The sequence below is a fragment of the Curcuma longa genome, chromosome 6 (genome assembly GCF_044706935.1).
Source record: "Curcuma longa cultivar G26 ecotype Majalengka, Jawa Barat chromosome 6, ITB_CL_G26_1.1, whole genome shotgun sequence".
NCBI lineage: Eukaryota > Viridiplantae > Streptophyta > Magnoliopsida > Zingiberales > Zingiberaceae > Curcuma > Curcuma longa.
Window position 1 is genome coordinate 6654275 of NC_133866.1, and position 21763 is coordinate 6676037.

Consider the following 21763-nt stretch of genomic DNA (forward strand, 5'->3'; position numbering starts at 1 on the left):
ACACAAATCAATTAAATAAACAAGCTTGAACAACTCATTAAATATAACAAACAAGGTTGAACACATGAGTTCAGCTCGTTAATATTCGTGAACAATATTTGTGAACCATGTTTATCAATAAAACTCTTATTAACATGTTAAATAAAGAAAGAAAGTTTCAAAATGAACAAATAAATTTGTATTATCAAGCTTAGTAACCAACCAAATAAGTTTAAAATGTAAAAAGTTTCAAATAATCAAATAAGCTTGAATTGAGAGTTCGATAACATCTAAACGAACCAAATTCAAACCAAGCCTGAACCAAGCTCAAGCTCATTAAAAAAAAACTAAACTTGAATAATCATTTCAAAAGCTTATTCATTTTAGGCTCAGCTTGGCTTGGTTATATTATCAAGCAAATTTGAACACCATAAAGCTTAGCTCCACTTGGCAACCCTACAGTCTAAAGAAACATAGACATGAAAAGCTATAAAAAAACCCAATAGACAGTGGCTGAAGTTGATGAGTCAATGAGCAAACACAACATAGGCACAACGTAAATTACCATATAAGAAACTTGAGAATTTCGGTACAGACAGCAGCTCATGATAAACGGCCCATTCTAATAAGCTACATTTAGGGGAGCAGGGAATCAAAAGTGTTAGCAGGCAGCGTACGGTTTTCATCAAGACTGCGAAGCATCTGAACTGGATCAATTAGCTGCTGATGCTGCATTGTTCCTCCTCATTGCCGTATCAAGTGTTCCACAAGAAGCCAGAGTGGGTGGTGTGCCCTTCACCTCCCCAAGGCGCCACATGTACCAAGACCCGACAGAACGATACGGTCTCCAGTGCTCACAAAGATGCTCCATTTACAAAAGCCGCGGGACCTCCGCGAGACCATAAAGTATCTGCGCCCCCTTGCGGACATCAAGGTCTCGTACGGGAAGGACATCGAGCCGGTGGAGTGAGAAGATCGTGAACATGTGAACTGACCAGGTGTCAATGCCTTTGTCGTCCATGGAGACGATGGCGGCATCGGAAAGGATCCCGCTGTGGAACTGTCGGGCGAGGTCCTGGAGGTAGGCAGGCGGCCTTGCGGGAGGAGACACCGATCTAGCGGAGTTGAAGGGAGTGAAAGCGAACAACGATTTCCTCACCGCCAAAGAGGGAGAGAAAATGGCATAAACGCGGGATCCGGCCTTGAAGGTGAGTTGCTGGTACAGGATGCTGCGTGTCAGGTATTGGAGGGTGGGAGGCTCCTGCTCGTCGATGATAGGGACGAGGCGGTTGTCAGCCACGCGTAGATGGCGGAGGGCAACGGCGATTTCTCGGTCGGAGGAGAAAGGGCGAGGGATGAAGCCGACGGCGAGGCGGCCGGCGAAGGATGGCGTCTTCTTCGAAGCGTCGTCGGATGAAACCTTTCGGGGGTGGATTAAAAAATTAGGATAATTTTTAAAATGCCCGCTAAATTTTTATTATATTAAAATAATCCTTAAAATTCCTTCTCCTTTCATTAAAAAAAAAAATTAAAATTAATTTTACTCCAATAAATTTAATCTTTTCATTAGTTGTGTTTAAAAATGTTTGATTTTTGCAACTGCTGTAATTTTTCTTCTTCTAATTTTTATTAATAATGAATAAAAATAATATTTATTTTTAATCTGTGCTTCAAAAAAAAAAAAGTTTACGAACAATTTAACAACCGACGAGTAGACAGGAAACACGTAACAGGGACAGAACCCACATAATCGACCAATACATTTTCTTGGCGGCCGGGGCGCTCGGCCAATTCCCAGTTGCCTGTCTTGCTCGTGACAGCGGAGTAGCACTCTTGTCCGCACCAACGAATTGGGTGCGACCTTTAATTGGTTGCCTTCCCCCTCCGCCTTTTTTCTCTCCATTTCCACTTCTCCTTCCCTCCCCCTCCCCCTCCCCCTCCCCCTCACCATGAGGCCCTCGTCCATGGCGGGGCCGTGGATTCAAGGTCACTCGCCGCCAGACGCCACCGCCATGGCCGAGCGATTGCTTTCTGCAGCCGCCGCCGTGTCGCCACCGTCGTCCTCCTCGCCGCCTCCGCCATCGCCCTCCTCGCCGTCTTCTCCTCCTCTGAGCCTCTTCTCCCCCTCCTCCCTCCGTTCTCGTCCGCCTCCAACCAATCCAACCTAAAACTCCGCCCTCCACTCCTCCTCATGAGCCGTCATCGCCAACACCTCCAAGCCCGTCGGATTCGGCGTCCGCTGGGTTGATCCCTAACCGTGCCGATGCAAAGCACCGACCTTTGCGCATCCATGAGGTAGAATAGATATTGCGAAATCTTAGTTTATCATTCGATGCCAATGAAGATTGTGTTGGCTCTTCAACATTGTTATTGAGCTCGTGTAGGTGGCTTATTGGAGAATGGCGCCGGAGGAGGCACTCAGGCTTGTCAAGAAGGATTTAGACGACGCCCCTGCAGTTTCCGATGATCCAGAACTGTATTCCCTGCTGTTCCGCAATGTATCGGTCTTCAAGAGGTCAGAGACGATGAGATTGCCCTTTTGTGTTCCTTCCCAACATGAATTGATGCCCTGATTATTTAGGGCATAGACTTTTGTTTTCTTCTCCGTGAATCCTTTGAATTCACAATGTTTTCGATGACTTAAATTTCATTGCTTCTAGAAATCATGAACGAAAGAGTACAAATCAGGAATTAATGTACTTCTCCATCAACCTATAGTTCTATCTATAAAACCTTAGAAAACAAGGCTTATGCATCTGAAAAATTGCTATATTTTTCAGGAGCTATGAACTGATGGAGAGAATACTTAAAGTTTATATCTATGAAGATGGTCGGAGACCCATTTTCCACACACCAGAGCATCAAGGTATTTATGCTTCTGAAGGATGGTTTATGAAATCGTTGGAGGAGAACAGGGGATTTGTGACCAAGGATCCAAGCAAAGCTCATTTGTTCTATCTACCATACAGCATGAGGAAGCTAAAGCTTGCCCTTTATGTGCCTTACTCACACAGCATGAGGCCCTTATCGTTGTTTCTAAGAGACTATGCCAACAACATTGCCGCGAAGTATCCGTTTTGGAATCGGACTAGAGGAAGGGATCATTTTTTGGTTGCTTGCCATGACTGGGTAAATCTACACAACTGTTTAGGCATCTTAATTACAAGTTTCTGTAATAACATGTAAGATCCTTGCTTCCATTGAGTCTCCTACAGGGGCCTTACACGACTACTCTACACGAAGAACTTTGTAAGAACACCATCAAAGCTCTGTGCAATGCTGATGCTTCAGAAGGTATATTTGTTCGCGGAAAAGATGTGTCACTCCCCGAAACCGCTATCAAAGTGCCAAAGAGGCCTCTTAAGTACGTTGGCGGGAGGCCAATTTCTCAGCGTTCTATTCTTGCCTTCTACGCTGGTAATATGCATGGAAGGGTTAGGCCAATCCTCAACAAGCACTGGGGTAATGACAAAGATGAAGACATGAAAATCTACAGACGACTCCCGAATAGGGTCTCAAGGACAATGTCCTACGTCGAGCATATGAGAGCCAGCAAGTTCTGCATCTGTCCCATGGGTTTTGAAGTCAACAGCCCAAGGATCGTAGAGGCCATATACGCTGAGTGTGTTCCAGTGATAATAGCAGACAATTTTGTTCTCCCTTTTGAGGAAGTATTGGATTGGAGTTCGTTCTCTGTAGTCGTTGCCGAGAAGGATATACCAAACTTGAAGAACATTTTGTTAGGGATATCTCATAGAAGATACATCAGAATGCACAATTGTGTGAAGAGGCTGCAGAAGCATTTCCTGTGGCATACCAAGCCACTCAAGTACGACATCTTTCACATGATTCTACATTCGATATGGTTCAGTAGGTTAAACCAGATACAACATTAAGATCAGGAATAGTTCTTGCTACAGTGGATAGCATACAATTTCCTGGAACTCTAGTTCTGAATTTTGAAGAAGATATGGCATTTCCTTGATCGTCAACAGTGGAAGCACAAGAATGGCCTAGTTGGAAAACAGCTTGAGGAACTTGCAAAACTTCTGGTAGTAAATCTTCTTCTCTTCTTTTCTACCTTGAGAGATTTTGCTCCAATATGATGAGCCTGTGAGTTGTGACACTGGATAGGTAAACACAGTAAATTTATATTTTTGTTTTGAGTTTTGACATTTGTGGGATTTACTTTGTAAATTTAGTCATTTCCTGTTAAATTCTTGTGTCATTTTGGAACGATTTGAGGGGTCAATAAGTTGTGTTCGACAACTTTTAGGCATTATTTTGCGATTAATCAATCCTTAAGACAAACACATATCCTTCAAGTGGATTCTCTTGTTGAATTTGCGATGGGAGAAAGGAAAACGTGTGTGAGAGAGGGGAAGATAGCCCGAGAACTTTTTTTCGATCAACCCGTTCGGAATTAACTCGGAGACTATAAATTTTATGACTTTGCCTTTGCTATTACCTCCACTAAAACATTACTCGAATGTACTTGTATAACCATGCAATGGATGAAGTTTTTTAAGATCTCACCTCTCAAAGTGAGCCGACTCAGGTGAGTCGCACCCCTACCACCGAGCACAACCCGAACCCTTGACTAGGCTCGGTACGACCAGCTCTTCCTCGCCATGCTAGCTCATATTACCCCGTTTGGCACTACTAAAGTATATATCTTAGAATATTTAGATTAATTTAAACAATATTCGATAAATTGGTTGATAAAAATTTGTGTTAAAAAGGAATAAAAAAATTTGCTATTACCTGATTGACAGTCGAGCTTCCTCAAATTCATCACCACCCTCCTCTCATCTGGCCGGCCACAGCTGCCATCAAATGAAATGATCTATTTCCATTAATTCCTCCTTTTAGTGTTTTGTCCTTTTGCTGTCTGAATCTCGGCGACATCCCATTCCCATGCAGGCCAGCTCATCACAATCTACTGCTGTAGATCGCCTAAATCCAGCGACGCCATTCCCTAATTAGTTCTGCAAACCAGCTTTCCCATGCATGCCTCCTCCCCTCGAGCATCTCTTGCTTTATATCCACCTCTTTAACTCCCGATCCCCTTCAATCGCTTCCTGCATCTCTAGATCTTCTTCATCCGATCCTACTTCCTCTGGCTTTGAGATCGTTTTTCCGTCCGTCGAGCATGAGCTCGGAGCCGCGGGAAGGCTCCGACTCCAACAGCGTGATGTGGGGCGGCGGAGGCGGCCGCTGCGGTCGGGGCTCGCGGCCGTCGTCCCCCGCCGCCGGCGACACGGCCGCCTCTAACGAGCCCACCGTCGACGGCGGCCGGGGCCGGCACAAGGGCGTGATGCTGCAGCGCGACGACCGCTGGGACGCGCAGGTCGTCTACGACGCCCACGGCCGCGATCGCATCTGGCTCAACGCCTTCTTGTCCAAACGCGCCGCAGCGGCGGCGGAGGACACCTACGACGACAGGGTCGCCCGCGCGCCGGTGGCCAAACTGGCGCCCGGCGGCCTCGGGGACGACGTGGTGGCGGTGGAGATGTTCACCAAGGAGCTGACGCCCAGCGACGTCGGCAAGTTAAACAGGTACGCCCATGAATATCTACGTAAATTTACATGATGATCTACATGATCGATCCGATCGATCGTTTCAGGTTGGTGATCCCTAAGAAGTATGCTACGCAACACTTCTCTCACGTTGCGGCGGCGGAGGGCTCAGCACAAGATCAGGAACTGCTGATGAAGTTCGTGGATAGAGAAGGGCACTGGTGGGCATTTCGCTACTGCTACTGGAAGAGCAGCCAAAGCTACGTGTTTACCAAGGGGTGGAATCGGTTCGTAAAAGAAAAGCGACTGTGTGCCAAGGACACAGTGGCTTTCTACCAGTGCAGCGACAGGAATGGGCTCCAACAGCCTTATTGCTTGATAGACATAATCAGCAGGCATGTCGAAATCAACAACAACGAGAGCAGAGATGACTGCAGGAAATGCAGAGAAGAGGACTCCAGTTGGAGCACGAGTGAGGGAGTAGGGCTAGGGCTAGGGCTTAACTTTAAGAGGAGGGTGAGGCATCCAGGAGATGAGGTTGAACTGAAGAGGAAAATGAAGGCCAAGTATGAGGATGGAGAGGTGGTGTCCATGGAGAACAAGAAGAGGTTGAAGCTCTTTGGTGAATGGATTAAGATAGAGTAACAAAATATGTACAAAGGTAGATCTAGTTATAAATATAATAATTTGTACATATGAATTCTTTATTCTTTTTATAAATATATATCTATGTGGAAGAAGTGAATATTATTCAAACAAAATTTTCTATGCTTCGCTCATAGGATATATATGCTGAGAACATTAATCTAGGGTTTTTAGATTTCAAATTCACTTGCTACACTTCAACTTCAATGTAACACTTCTAGTAGAGTATCCTGCCTTCATCATGTTATCAGTAGTCATAGAGGGTGGTACATCCCCTAGTTTTAGTTTAGCAACATTAATATCACCTTCGATTTGAAATGTTACTAGCAACGTTATCATCACCATTCACTATTTTAGCAACATATATTATAACATGTATATAATTTTGAAATTTAAAATTTTAAAAGTTGATAAGTTTGTATTTTAAACTCCACGGCCTTCAACAAGAGTCTCCACCGGCCAGTAGTTTTTCTCTTCTTGTATTGAGGGATGGTGTATCATTTCTAGGGTTTACAATGTAGTTAATGTCAAGAAAAATTTAAATTTAAATATCATTTAAACTCATTTATATTTCTTAGAACGACAATAAAAATTTTATATGGTCAATTTAAAAAATCCTCTTAGCTAATTTAGAGTAATAAATATCTTTTATACTAATTTATAAAGATATAATTCAAATTCAAAATTTATATATCATCATAATTCATTCATCATTTAAAATAAAAATATAAAATATAAATTAAAGTGCTAATACACAATTTTTCTTAATCTAGCAATCATTTGAGTCAATTTTATAAATACAACACTAATGATAACTCTTTTACATCCAAAATTAGCTACAAATGCAATAAAAATGTTTAGTTTTAAAACTAACAGACCATTTTAAAATAAAAACTCAACTAATTTATTATGAATTATATTCGACCATTACATTGTAAACAAAATTCAAATACTTATTATACCTACAAATACAATACATATATAATTGTATAAGTAAAATAAATTAATAAAATATAAAATGAATAAAAAATTAAAATATTGAATATAATATCAAATGAGCAATAGGTAAACTATCATTTCATATACACACATCTAATAGTAGTCTTTGTTAACTGTCAATTATAAATTCATTCGATATTTATTTAAAATTATAATAACATGATAAATATATAAAATTAAGAATAGTTCATTGAAAAGTTAAATCATACAAGATAATAAGGCTAAAATAACTTGTAAAATATCATAAGACCTAATCAAATTTTCTTCTAGTTCTAAAATAACTTGTAGTTGTATTTCGCACCAATTTAATCCTAATGTCTATCTTTCTACTATAATATTTGAATCTATACTATGGAGCAATGATTTTTTATGATTCTATGTTTTGTGTTTTCTGAATTGTATCTTCTATTATTTCTTAAAAATTGAAAAAATGTGATAAGTAAACAATCCTCGGAAATAACAATAAAAGATATTATGACTAAACTAATAACCTTTTATACAAAGCTATGTAATTTCATCTATTATGCTTCTTAGCAAAGCATATGATTAGGCTTAAATATGATAGTGCATGATTTTTTATGATTCTATGTTTTTGTGTTTTCTGAATTGACTTTATTGGTCAATCCTTTAGAAATGAATCAACCTATTATTTCTTAAAAATTGAAAAAATGTGGATAAACTTAACTAAACAATTAACCTCTCGGAAATAACAATAAAAGATGTTATTTGACTAAACTAATAACCTGAAAAAATGTCCATAAAAAGAAATTATACAAAGCTAGTTGGTAATTTCATAAAAACTAGGTGGTGCACAACTTGAAGCCACAATATGCTATGAACAACTTATAAATAGATTAGCAAAGCATATGATAGTAGGCTTAAATCTTTTACCTGTCCAACAAACTAATTAGTTGAGATTTAATAATAAAGAATGAATAAAATATTCACAAGTATCGTTGCAGTAGGTTTTTCTCATATTCATTTACAAACCTCACTACAAGAAAATAATCATTTTGCGATTGAATATTTGTTCGCTAAATATATTTAATGATCGATTAGCAACAAAAAATAGTTGGCTTTTAATTTTTCAATGTTAACTTTTAGTGATCGATTTTAATTTGATTGCTAATTTTAGCGATCAAATATAATATATTAGGTACTACTTTAACAAGTGAATATAATATATCGATCGCTAATTTAATGGTCAATTTTAAATTTGGGCATAGATTAGCAACTAAAAATTTAATCGGTCACTAATTTAACTATACCGATTTTAAAAGCGATCATTAATTGGAGATTCAAAATTTAATTGATTGCCAATTTAATGATCGAAAATTTAATTGATTGCTAATTTAATTATCGATTTTAAAAATATCATTAATTAGCAATCAAAAATTTAATCAATCATTAATTTAACGATTGATTTTAAATTTTCTCATTAATTAACGATCAAAATTTTAATCGGTAACTAATTTAACAATTGATTTTTAAAATTCATCATTAATTTGTGATAAAAAAATATTAAGTATTAAAATTAAAAAAAATTAACAATCGAAATAAATTGTTGTCGTCAATTTGAGATTGAAAATTTTATTCGATCACTATTTAATGATAGTTGATTCGTTCATTAACCGGGAGTTTTTTGTTTTGGAGTGCTGACTTGCATATCCAAGAATGATTTCAATGGGAAATATCACAGGACAAACTGGTACATGGTATATGGGTGAGCAGAACAAAGGAGACTACGTGCTTTTGAGTTAGCAAGTTTTGCAAATATTGAGATAGAAATATTGGGAGTTTGCTAGAGTAAGAAAACAAATGAGTGGAGCAATCTTTTACATAAAAAAGACATCATACAAAATTGGAAAAGGCCTTCAATGAGGTGTGTTAGTTTGAGGTCGACCTTAACAATGAATAAACAAGCTATATCTAATCATGGAGTTTAGAATGTTCAAATAGAATGTCACCTCAAATTCCATCTAAATTATTGTGTAGAACTAGATCTAAAGAGGAGTAACTAATGTGAATAAATTATTAGTGTCAGCCCTTAGTACCAATTCGAATTCAGTGAGATTCGAGTTGGACTCAAGTCAAATCGAATCCACCAAGAGGGTTACATGATCATCATGCATGAGATTAATAGAGTATTAATTCTCTCCCTCATCATTAAGAGGGTTGCATGAGCATCAGGGGCGGAGCCAGGAATTTTGTCAAGGGAGGGCCATTTTTTAACATTGCATTGTCACACTAATAAAATAAATTTTGAATTAACTAAGAAATAAGTTACATTCAACGCAATCTAAGTTGCGCTCTTCACTTTTTCATAGACTCAAATTCATATATACAGAATTGACATCAATCCTTCGTACTCCTCTATATAGAACACCTTATCTTGGATTTCATGCAAATTTTATTAATTTTCTAATTCCCAACTTGTTGGTTTGTAACACTTAAATTCTCTCACAAATTTTTTTTTTATCACAATACAGTTGCACGAGGTGTTTCCCCTAGATCATACACAAGCAATCAGATGATAGATTCTCCCATTCACACAACTATCTCTCTTACAAAATATTAATCTATGTGCATAAACAGTCTTCTTCTTTTCCAACAACTTTGTCACTGAATACTCAAAAATACAAGCTGACGTACAATAAGTGATTTTCTTTAATCTTTTACCTTCAAGTCACTCTATTTCATTAGGATCCATCCTATGGCAGGGGGGGCGACCGCCCCCAGGCGGCCCCCCTGTGGCTCCGTCCATGATGAGCATCATTAAAAGGCTGCATGATCTTCCTTAAAAGAAGAGAAAGATTATCATGCATGAGATGCATGATCTTCTTTAAAAGAATTAAGAGAAAGATTATCATGCATGAGATGCATGATCTTCATTAAAAGAAGAGAAAGATTTTCATGCATGAGATGCATGGGAGTTAATAAAATATTAATTTCTTAGATCACTAAAAGCCAAAAACCCTTCATATCCCATGGTGGGATATAAAAAAGGGTGAGAGGCTCTTGATAATCGGCTTCTTGATGATCTTGATCTTCTTCTTCTTCCTCTTCTCTTCTACCTCCTTGGCCGAACCTGATTTGTGATTAGCACCACAGTTTGGGTCTTCTCCATCTCAATGTTCGTGTGGATACTGTGGAGGCGCGAACAAACTGATCGTGCTGAGATCCGTGAACCTTTGAAGGCAAGAGTTGCTGTCGGGATTGCGAAGGACTCGCATCAAAGATAACTCGATCATGTAGATAATCGATAAAACGAGTATGTTTTTCGCATGGATCTTCTGGAGGGATCCTATTTTCCGCTGTGTTATATGCGATTTAATCGGTTTTTCGCGCATATAGATCCCTATATAAATAAAACTCAAATTCTACCATGTGGATGAGCAAAATGTTTGCAAGGCAAGCACAACTAATGTGAATAATGAATGATGTAGGAAAGTTCAACCAATTTCTTCCTAAATTCTGCTTCTTTAGTTCTATTTCTAAATCAAGGTTTGAGTTAGCTTGTAGAGATAAATAGGCTTTATAATAATGTAAATTTACCATGTGTTAATTGCAATTCACAACATAGTCCAAATAGATCTAATTTACTCAACAACATAGTCCAAATAGAACTAATTACCACGTGTTAATTTTAACAATTGATTTTAATTCGATCATTAAAATTAATGATTGAATATAATAAAAATTTAATCGATCGTTAATTTAATTATCGATTTTAAAAATGATCCTAATTAGATACTCAAAATTTAATCAATTGCTAATTTAATGATAAAAAATTTAATCGATCGCTAATTTAATGATCGATTTAAAAAAATGATCGTTAATTAGCGATTAAAAATATAATCGAATGCTAATTTAATTACTGATTTTAAAAATAATCATTAATTAGCGATTGAAAATATAATCGGTGATCGCTAATTTAATAGCCGATTTTAAATTTTATCGTTAATTAATGATCGAGATTTAATCGGTAGCTAATTTAATGATTAATTTTAAAATTTATCATTAATTTACAATAGAAAATTTTAATCGGTCGTTAATTTAATTGTTGGTGCAGTTTGCACTAACGATCAAACTCAGGTTTTGATGTATGACAAAGTAGTTAAAGTTAGGTTATTGTTTTTAATCTCTTTACTAAGTGTGCAGGGTCGAAAGACTTAGAACCAGACACCAAGCTGAAGTCCAGGGTGGTTGAGCCCTGGCAGGAAGTCCAGTTGGGTCCGCGGAGCCTGACAACTGGCCGAAGACCAAGTTGGTTGAGACTTGGCAGAAAGACCAGGGTGGTTGAGCCTTGGCAGGAAGTCCTGGTGGGTTAAGAAGTTAAGTAGAGCTGCATGAGGTAAGTGAGGTAAGTCACTGGAGGAGCGAACCAGTGAGGACGAGTCCAATTTTGGACTTTAGGCGCGGTCCAACTTAGACCCACTTTGGTGATCTAAGTTGAGTCCTGGTTAGATCCTGGTCTGGAGTGACAGGATCTAATTAATTCTAAATATTCTATATTTTAATATATTTTATCATTATACTAACTCTATTTTATATGGTTTATTTATGGATAAAATTAATTTTGCATGTAAAACAAAATTAATCTTTATTATTATTTATTTTGTTAATATGAAATTTTATTATTTCTATCTATAATAAATATTTAAAGAGAATAAAATAAATATTATTTAAATTATCTTTTAAATCTAGATAAGATAAACTGCAATGCGTGGATCAAGTTTTGTGTTTTTTTTAAACATTTGTAGATCTGGATAAGTTCAACAGTTTCTATATAAAGCCTTGTTCAGTGCATGAATCCTACAACTTCGACCAACGTCATTCTTCTGCAGCAGCCCGAGCTTTGACACGACTACGTCGAACTTCTGCCGGAAGATCACCCCCAACATCCAAGCTCATCGAGAATCTTCTATTGTTGGGTAACGAAAAAGTTGTTTTTAATAGTTATTGTTTTCACTCATTTAAAAGTTAAAAGTGTGGGATTGTCACACTTTTTCTTATTGTATTCGCCTACTCTACCAGAGTTGTTTTCTGGTAGAGAGATTTAGTGGATTGCCCACAGGAAAGGTCCAAGGGACCTGGGCCTTCGAGTAGGAGTCGTTGACGGCTCCGAACGAAGTAAAAAATACTTGTGTATTTCGTACGCTTCGTATTTATTTTTCGCCGCACGCTTTTCAAAGCATAAAGTCTCTTACTCTGATTTTTAAACGAACGAATTTTTAAAAAGCACGTGATTCACCCCCCCTCTCACGTGCACTCGATCCTACATTAATGACTAAATTTTAAAATCAATTATTAATGATAAAAAATATTAAAATTAAAATTAAAAAATTAGCAACCGAATTAAATTGTTCTGTCGTTAATTTATGATCAAAAAATTTATTCGACTGCCATTTAACGATCCAATTTTAATTTGTTCGAAAGATTTTTTTACTGTGCATGCTTGCATATCCAAGAAATCCAAGTTTGATTTTGATACGAAATGTTAGACGACAAACTAGTATGTTGCACGTGGTGTGAGTGGTGTGAGCAGAAAAAGCAAGGCAGAGTAGACAAATTAGCTATTATTAATAATTGTTTCTAGTTTTAGGGGAGAAGCTTCTACATAATAACATTTATTGAGCATTTTTACACTAATATTTTTTTATTAAATTTTAAATAAAAATTAATTAAGTGATAAATTATATCATATGTACTTTAGAATATCATCAGTCCTAAATAATTTTATTTTTTTAATATATATATAGATGAGTTCAACATGAAATATGGACTTGAATTTGGGCCAAACATAAATTTAATTTAGGCCCACATTTTAACATGAGTAATCCTCCTACTGTTATATTCTCATCTTCATGACTAGAAAGAAAATATATATTTTCATATTCTTTTATCATGTTTTTATTTACCTTTTAAAGACTTTTGTAACGCTAACAAGCTAAAGACAAATGGTAATTTATTGTACTATACTACTTAGATGTTAAAGGGAGAGTCTTAGAAAGATTTCAATAAATGTATAGCATTGAAGGCAATGCAGTAATAAGTTTGGTGTTTGATTTAATAAAGTTTATTTATATTCATTCAATATACACCAGATCAATTAAATAAATAAATTTAAATACTCATTAAACTAAATAAATAAGCTTGAATATATATGTGTTCAGTTCGTTAATATTTGTCAATAACATTCATGAACAATATTCATGAATAATATTTGTGAACAATAATTGTGAGTCATGTTCATCAATAAAATTCTTATCAACATGTTAAATAAAGAAATAAAATTTCAAAATGAACAAATAAATTTATATTATAAAATTCAATAACTAACCAAATTAACAAGTTTAAAATGTAAAAGTTTCGAATAATCAAACAAGTTTGAATTGAGAGCTCGATAACATCTGAATGAGCTAAACTCAAACCAAGCTCGAACCAAACTCAAGCTCATAAAAAATAAATTAAACTGAGCTTAAACAATCATTTCAAAAGCTTGGTTCATGTTTGGCTCGACTCGACTCAGCTTGGTTATCTTATCTTGAATACCATAAACTTTGACTAGACAAAATTTAATATGTATGGCTGAAATTTGCATACTAAATCTTCTTGTTAAAAACTTTATGACTTTTAGCAACGAACCTTGCAAAATGTTATTAGCTTTTACTTCGACATCGATTAGAGCAACTTCGATTTCAAAATCTTTTGTAGCCTTATTCTTTTTATCAAAGTGGCTTCAAATTTTGTATATATGGCTATATGTCATTGTAGACTCAACTTTAAATAAGGATCTTGGGTGTTGATATGGCTATATGTCATTTTAAGATGCCTATACGGACTTCTTTTCGACGTGTATTCGATTATCTTATATGATGTAGAGACGATATCTCATTGTCGAAAAACTATGAAAATAATCGATTTATCCTTTTTGTCTTACAAAAGATGAATCCAATCTGTAAAACAAGGTATATAAATTAGAAAGTGAAAGAAGTGTCAACTATGACAACTTGATTTTTGGGAATGTTGTTTGGCTTGGAGTAGGAGATATGACAAGGTCTAACTAATAAAAAAAAATGTCTAACTTTTTTCATCTGATTTCCTTATCACACCTCATTGCTTCCAACATTTTTTTTTCTTTTTCATAAATATTATTTTTCGCCATCGTCATTGTCATTGAAGAATCCAAAACAATCACAATTTGTTTTTGTGGAGTAAGCCTTAAGACTAATTGTTGTGCACTCTTTCTCTCCTCTCTTGCATCAATCCATGAGTTCCTCTATCGCAAGCTAAAAGAAACAACAAAAAACTACAAGAAAAACACAAATCAAATAGTGCAATTAATTGAAGTTGATGGTCAAACTAACTTGAACACGTCTTTGTGCAATCTCTTTAATTATGATATGATCGCTTTGACCCTCCAATCATAATCATTCTTAATTAAATTCCATGGTGATCAAGTCGATCGAACTAACTCAAACATGTAACCGTGTCATTTATCATTTCATGGTTGTGCCACAGTGTTCATATTCTTTGAAATCGTTCACACTATAATAATTTTAATTTGGATCTTGTATGAATCATACATGCATTATTGATAATGAAATATCCACACACGCTATGTCAAATCATATTAAAGCTATATTCATAAGTTAATTAGGATATGCATATGATTAGACCACTATTTGGACGACTCTCGATAATTAATTAATTAACCTTTAAAACATGTAAAATTGGAGACCACAACATTGACCATTACTAATTAGTTCATGAGGTAAGCTATTTGAATTTGTCTAGCCCTAATCTCCCTTCACTGTCCACCTCCAGTGATGATGATGCGGCCAACTATTCTTCTCCTCCTTCCTCTCCCCTTTACAATTCTTTGGTTTTGTTGACCACAAGGATAAATCAGAAAGTACACGCAGCGGATAAGGAGACTATATTGCTCCTCTTGAAAATTCCTCTCCCCTTACAATTCTTAGGTTTTGTTGCTCGATGACAAGGAGACTATATTGCTTGATGATAGATCAACCAAGACTCGTGTACCGATGAACTGTGTAGATAGGGTTGTAAAGGAATCAAACATTCATGAGTAAGTTTGATGTTCGGCTTTGTAAGAACTTATCTATGTTCGTTCGATACACGTAAAGTCAATTAAATGGAATAACTCGTTAAACTAAATGAACAAGCTTGAATACATATATGTTCAGCTCGTTAATATTCATGAATAAAGGTTGTGAACTATTTGTAAATAACATTTTACGTGGAGGTAAAGTAGGTAGATCCTTGACTCGATCAACCTAAAATCCAGATAGTAAAGTTAGTATTCAATCAACACAAGGGACATGTGGCAGGTTCACAACTTCTTGACTTGCCGAGCACTTCGACGCCAACCCGCCAACCAACCAAGCACTTAGACGCCCACTCGCCGACCAACCGAATCGATTCGACCTGCTGAGCACTCCAAGTCTAACCCATCGACCAACCGAGTCGATCCGACTTGCCGAGCACTCCGACTTTCGACTTCCTGACTTCATGAGCCGAGCACTCCAACTCTTGATCTGTCGACTCGTTGTATGTCGAAGTCATCCTAGCTACTACAAGTCATTTTGAGTTCTGACCGACTGATTAAGTTCCATTAACCTAGTTTAGTCAAGCGCAGGCAGACAGGGTTCATGATCCTCACTCACCCACTTTCTCTTCCCCATCTCTTCAAGGCAGATGGGGGCATGATCTCCACTCGCCCACTATCTCTTCCCCACCTCTCCATGATCTCTATAGGTGCCTCACAATTATAAAAGATCAGGTATATGCTTCACGCAAAGGAGGCTCTTGAACTAACTCAACTTCTCGTATTACTTTCTTCCTTTTTACTCTACTATCAAAACACCATGATGACATAGGCATGGTTTCACTAGGAGAACTCCCGAAAAACCCTTTGATGTTTGTTACTGTCCGCAAGAATCGTCATGGTCCAAGAAAAAAGTGAGGAAAAGACTTTGACTTTATTATTTTTGGTTGCGGGGTGGATTTCAATTTTCTTATCTTATCCTTTGATCTTAACCTGGATCAATATTCATGAACAATGAACAAAAATATATATAAATCATATTCATCAATAAAATTTTCTTTAATATAGTAAATAAATAAATAAAAATTTAAAATAAATAAATAAATTTGTACTATCTAATTTAATAACTAATTAAATAAATTTAAAATTTTAAAATTTTTAAAGTTTAAGAGTTAGATAATATCTAAATAAATTGTTTAAATCAAATTGAAATAAGTTTAAATTCATAAAAAAAATTAAGTCAAATTTAAATAACTATTTTAATGATGGATTATTCAATTTAATTCTATTATTTTATTAAATAAATTTAAATATTATAAAATTTGATTCGATTGGACTTATCTACAGCATGATACGTATAGAAAGTATTATATTAGAACATGGATGTCGCTGGCGGTGAGGAAAGTGGCTATGTACCGCCCTACCACGTGTGCCGCCACTCAACGCCACTGCTGGAGTGCTCCAACCACGTCCACATGTGCATTCGTTGACTCTGACCTTTTTCTCAATCATCAATTTTCCTATTGATATTAATTCCAAAATATTTTTATTTTTTTATAAAAAAAATCTTTTTAATTTATATAAATAGATTAATTAATTTTATGGCACGAGGCGGGCCGCCGCAGTAGCAAAAAGTAATCAATTTGGACCGATGGTTTGACCCGTGACCAAAGTCAAGGCCACTGATGTAGTAGAGATCAAGTTGGATTTACTTAGTGGAAATCCAAAGTTAAAAATAGGACACGCTGCCACTTGGCGCTCGGGGACTGGAATTGCAGCTCGCTTTCATGAAATTGACCTCCGCGTCCACCGTCCACTCCCGGCTTCTCTGTGCGCGTTCCACAGCCACGTACACAACCCACGCACGTTGCTTATCCAACAGCTTCCGTCCACGTGGGCTCTGCTCGCCGACTGTCGGGCCCGGCTCTATAAAGGCTCCATCCTGCTCGTCTTCTCCCTGTGCTCCAGCGCCTGCTCTGCCACGGCTACTGCTCCTCCTCGTCCATTCTCTTCTCCTAGCAATCTTAGTAGTTGTATGGGGAATGCGGAGGTGCCGGAGGGGATGGAGTTCGCGCGGCGGGTGCCAGTTCCGCCGGCGAGGCCGTTCCTGGACACCTTCAGGGCGAACCTGAAGGAGACGTTCTTCCCGGACGACCCTCTCCGGCAGTTCCGCCACCAGCCGGCGCAGCGCAAGCTCTTGCTCGGCATCAAGTACTTCTTCCCCATCCTCGACTGGGCTCCCACCTACACCTTCTCGCTCTTCAAGTCCGACCTCATCGCGGGCATCACCATTGCCAGCCTCGCCATCCCCCAGGGCATCAGCTACGCCAAGCTCGCCAACCTCCCTCCCATCCTCGGACTCTGTAATCACTCAATCCCTCTAAAAATCCCATCTTTTGTTCGTTTTCGATGGATTCTTTGACTAATTTCGCGCCGCCGTCGAAAAAGATTCGAGCTTTGTGCCGCCGCTGGTGTACGCCATGATGGGGAGCTCGCGCGACCTGGCCGTCGGCACGGTGGCCGTCTCGTCGCTCTTGATCGGCTCCATGCTTTCGAGTGAGATCTCCCCGACGGAGGAGCCGTCACTGTACCTGCACGTCGCGTTCACCGCCACCTTCTTCGCCGGCCTCTTCCAAGCCGCCCTCGGCTTGCTCAGGTAGCTTCCCACTACAGCACCGATCGATTTCCGAAGCTAATGAATCACTGAAACCGATTAATTCTCGACTCAACGATGGCTGCAGGCTCGGTTTCATAGTGGACTTCTTGTCGCATGCAACCATAGTGGGCTTCATGGCCGGCGCCGCCACCGTGGTGTGTCTTCAGCAGCTCAAGGGCATCTTCGGTCTCGAGCACTTCACCACTGCCACCGATGTGGTCTCTGTCATGAAGTCTGTGTTTTCTCAAGTTCATCAGGTTCATATTCCTCTTCCCATCCAACTCCAAGTTCCCAATTTCAATCCAATATTTCCCTCTCTGAAACGAATATCACTGTTGTTTCTTCCCAATGCAGTGGAGGTGGGAAAGCGCTGTGCTTGGCTGCTGCTTCCTCTTCTTCCTTCTCCTCACCCGTTTCTTCGTAAGTACAGATATCACAAAACTCTGCTTCATAATTTCATGTATCTTGCCGTGAGAGGACTTTCCCCTGCAAATTATTGCACCGGTTGCCATCATCAACCAACCTTGTCTCCTTCTTCTTGTCGATCGCCTCACTCTGAGATACACCTTCCCAGTTCATCTATGCGTGCACGCAACTTATAATTCATAACACTGCACCTCGTTTTTGTCCTGTTCGATTGCATGTTTTCTGGAAACCTTTGAGATTTCAAAGGCTAGTGTACCAAAGGGGGTTATTTTAAGAGTTAATCAGGGGAAGACTCGAGGTTTCTTGTTTCGAAAGTTGAAGATAAAGTTGGCTAGCTACCAACTCAGTGTTTTCTAATCTGTTTATTGACTAAAATAAAACTTAATTTACGATCGAACAGAGCAAGAGAAAGCCGAGGTTCTTCTGGATCTCAGCGGCGGCCCCGTTGACTTCTGTGATTCTTGCGACCATTCTGGTCTACGTCACTCATGCAGAAAACCATGGAGTCCAAGTGGTGAGCATCCATATATGCTTTGATCGTTAATTTGCCTTAATTTTAATTTCTCGGGGAAGCATGTAATGATCTTTCGGTGGTATGCACTTGCAGATCGGGCACCTTAAGAAGGGACTGAATCCACCTTCAGTGACGAGCTTGACCTTTATGCCGCCGTATATTACTGTGGCACTGAAGACCGGCATCGTCACCGGCATAATTGCCCTCGCAGTGAGTCTTCTTTCTATACGAGATTGATAAATCTTGTCGTATCGAGCAGCCATGACTGTTTGTGGTTGCAGGAAGGCATTGCTGTAGGAAGAAGCTTTGCTATGTTCAAGAACTACCATATCGACGGCAACAAAGAGATGATAGCATTTGGGACGATGAACATTGTGGGATCGTTGACCTCGTGCTACTTAACAACTGGTACTCGATTATGTTCTTCATCTCACGCAGATCGATCGAGCAACCTCCCTAACCGAATGAAATTAAACTCCTTGATGACTCAGGGCCGTTCTCGCGGTCCGCCGTCAACTACAACGCCGGCTGCAAGACGGCGATGTCGAACGTGGTGATGTCGGCGGCAGTGATGGTCACTTTGCTGCTCTTGACCCCGCTGTTTCACTACACCCCTCTGGTCGTCCTCTCGGCCATCATCATGGCCGCCATGCTCGGCCTCATCGACTACGAGGCAGCCATCCACCTCTGGCGCGTCGACAAGGTCGACTTCTGCGTCTGCCTGGGCGCCTACGTCGGCGTCGTCTTCGGCAGCGTCGAGATCGGACTAGTCATCGCCGTACGTCGTCCATCACCAAACAAATTAAACAAACACTCATTAAAGCCTAAATCTTATTTGATCATTAATTTCAGGTGGCTATCTCTTTACTGAGGGTCCTGCTCTTCATCGCGAGGCCAAGAACTACTGTTCTTGGTCACATCCCCAACTCGATGGCATACCGGAGAGTCGATCAGTATCCGATGGCACAGAGGATTCCCGGAGTTCTTATCCTCTGCATCGATGCTCCGATATACTTCGCCAATGCTAGCTACTTGAGAGAGAGGTTAGTTCAACTAACTCTTGCTCTGCAATTAAGCACATAACTGATAGATTCGCATCGATGTTTGCTTGATGATTTAGGATCTCGAGGTGGATCGACGAGGAGATGGAGAGCTCCAAGGGGGAGACGAGTTTACAGTACTTGATCTTGGATTTGGGAGGTAATTAAGTTCGAAACTATACTTCATTATTCTAATTAATTTGTTTAAACTAATTCGATATCTCTACGATTGAAGCTGTGGGTAGCATCGACACCAGTGGAATTGGTATGATAGAAGAGGTCAAGAAGGTGATCGACAGAATTGGCATCAAGGTACACCAATTCGGTTATGATTTAATGCTAATATGTCTATGCTTTTGTATAACTAACTTGTTGGGTTGCAATCAATGTGACCAGCTTGTGTTGGCGAACCCGGGGAGCGAGGTGATGAAGAAGTTGGACTCGTCCAAGGTGCTCGAAGCCATTGGGCATGAGTGGATCTTCCTTACTATCGCGGACGCAGTCGCGGCCTGCGACTTCGTGCTGCACACGTGCAGGCCCGACGATGCGTCCTGCGAGAGTTCGGTTTGAGTGATTTGAATCGAGGGAGTCGGGATGAGGTTGGTGCAGGGTGAGGCACAGAATTCCGATAGGAATTGTCGTTGCCGACTGCAGATTTTGGTTTTGGTACCACCAATCAGGGAGAGAGCTATATATATGGATATGGATGTTGTTAGCATTTAGGATGGCCAAGTTTGACATGAATCATGAATGAATAAGCTCGTTTGTGCTTTGTGTTGTGGTAAGTGGAGGATGATTGATAGTCATGGCAAAATGCCACCCTTCCACATTATGTTATAATTATGAAATACAATACAAGTATTTTATTTGGAGGTAGATTTGTGTAGATTGTCAACGAGTTGAGTTGTGTGCAAATTCAATTCCACCAAAAAAAAATTTAAAATTGGAAAATAAAATTATTATTATTGACGTCGAATAGAATAGTAATTATTTTGAAAATAAAAAATATTAAAAATCATTAAAGGGTCACTAGTCTTAAAACCTATAAAGCAAACAATCAAAATAACGCTAATAGTTTAATTTTCAAAAAAAATTTAAAGGATATTTTTGGGATATGAAATTGGCTTATTACAGGTTACACTTGGTAACTATTTGTAGATCTCTAAACAAACTTCGATTTGATAGATTGTAGGTCTTGTGATTTAACCCGAGTAAAAAATTATGACCTCTCAAAATTTGAATCCTTTTGTACGGGGTGCTGCTAACTTGCCATGGTCATGTTGGTAACCACTGTTTGATCGTGTTGGTTGCTAGACGTCTACCATTGACCGAACATGATCGTATTGGAAAGTATGATCTAGCCGTGTTGGCTGCTAGACGTATGTGGTTGATCAAACACAACTTTATTAGGAAGCATAGTCAGACTGTGTTCAACTCTAGACTTCTTGTTGTCAGGTGATAATAAAAGACTAGGCTGCATAAGGCGACATGACTATATAACATTAGACATCATAATTGCTCATCTATTTAATTTGTTAATTATTTTTAAGGAAATAATAATTAGAGCATGATTTAATGCTCTAAATTTAATAGGATAAGGTTACTAATTAAGTTAAAATAGATGGAAAATAAAAGAAATATCAGCCTCGTTTGATAAGATAAGATTCACCATTCAATAAATGAGTATATTAATATGCCCTGACCATTAACTTTGTTTTTTTAAAAAGAAGTTACTATATTTTAATCTGTTTAAATTGTTTTAGAAATTATTATAAATTACGGAGTGTGATTGTCAAGTTTAATATGAGCTCCAAAATTTTATATTGTAAATTAGATTTTTTTTAACCTCATAATAAACATAAATAGATTATTTTGTAATTTCAGTAAAAAAATAAAAATGCAATAACTTT

The 21763-nt window shown here is 38.3% G+C and overlaps 2 protein-coding genes and 2 pseudogenes across 2 annotated transcripts; 3 read left to right on the plus strand and 1 right to left on the minus strand.

The window, feature by feature from the left end:
• Positions 1 to 615: 615 nt before the first annotated feature.
• Positions 616 to 1882, minus strand: LOC141830522 (DNA-3-methyladenine glycosylase 1-like; annotated as a pseudogene).
• A 46-nt stretch (positions 1883 to 1928) lies between these two features.
• Positions 1929 to 3875, plus strand: LOC141830524 (putative glycosyltransferase At5g03795; annotated as a pseudogene).
• A 1256-nt stretch (positions 3876 to 5131) lies between these two features.
• LOC141830525 (AP2/ERF and B3 domain-containing transcription factor At1g50680-like) lies at positions 5132 to 6144 on the plus strand. Its single transcript, XM_074717938.1, has 2 exons — positions 5132 to 5538; positions 5607 to 6144. The coding sequence occupies exons 1-2, from the start codon at positions 5132 to 5134 to the stop codon at positions 6142 to 6144; spliced, it is 945 nt and encodes a 314-aa protein (XP_074574039.1).
• Positions 6145 to 17195: 11051 nt separating this feature from the next.
• On the plus strand, positions 17196 to 20729 carry LOC141830612 (sulfate transporter 3.1-like). The gene is made up of 12 exons (XM_074718015.1): positions 17196 to 17580; positions 17666 to 17873; positions 17959 to 18130; positions 18228 to 18293; positions 18700 to 18813; positions 18907 to 19023; positions 19095 to 19221; positions 19305 to 19591; positions 19666 to 19856; positions 19934 to 20013; positions 20089 to 20165; positions 20250 to 20729. The coding sequence occupies exons 1-12, from the start codon at positions 17253 to 17255 to the stop codon at positions 20421 to 20423; spliced, it is 1941 nt and encodes a 646-aa protein (XP_074574116.1). The 5' UTR covers positions 17196 to 17252; the 3' UTR covers positions 20424 to 20729.
• Positions 20730 to 21763: the final 1034 nt, after the last annotated feature.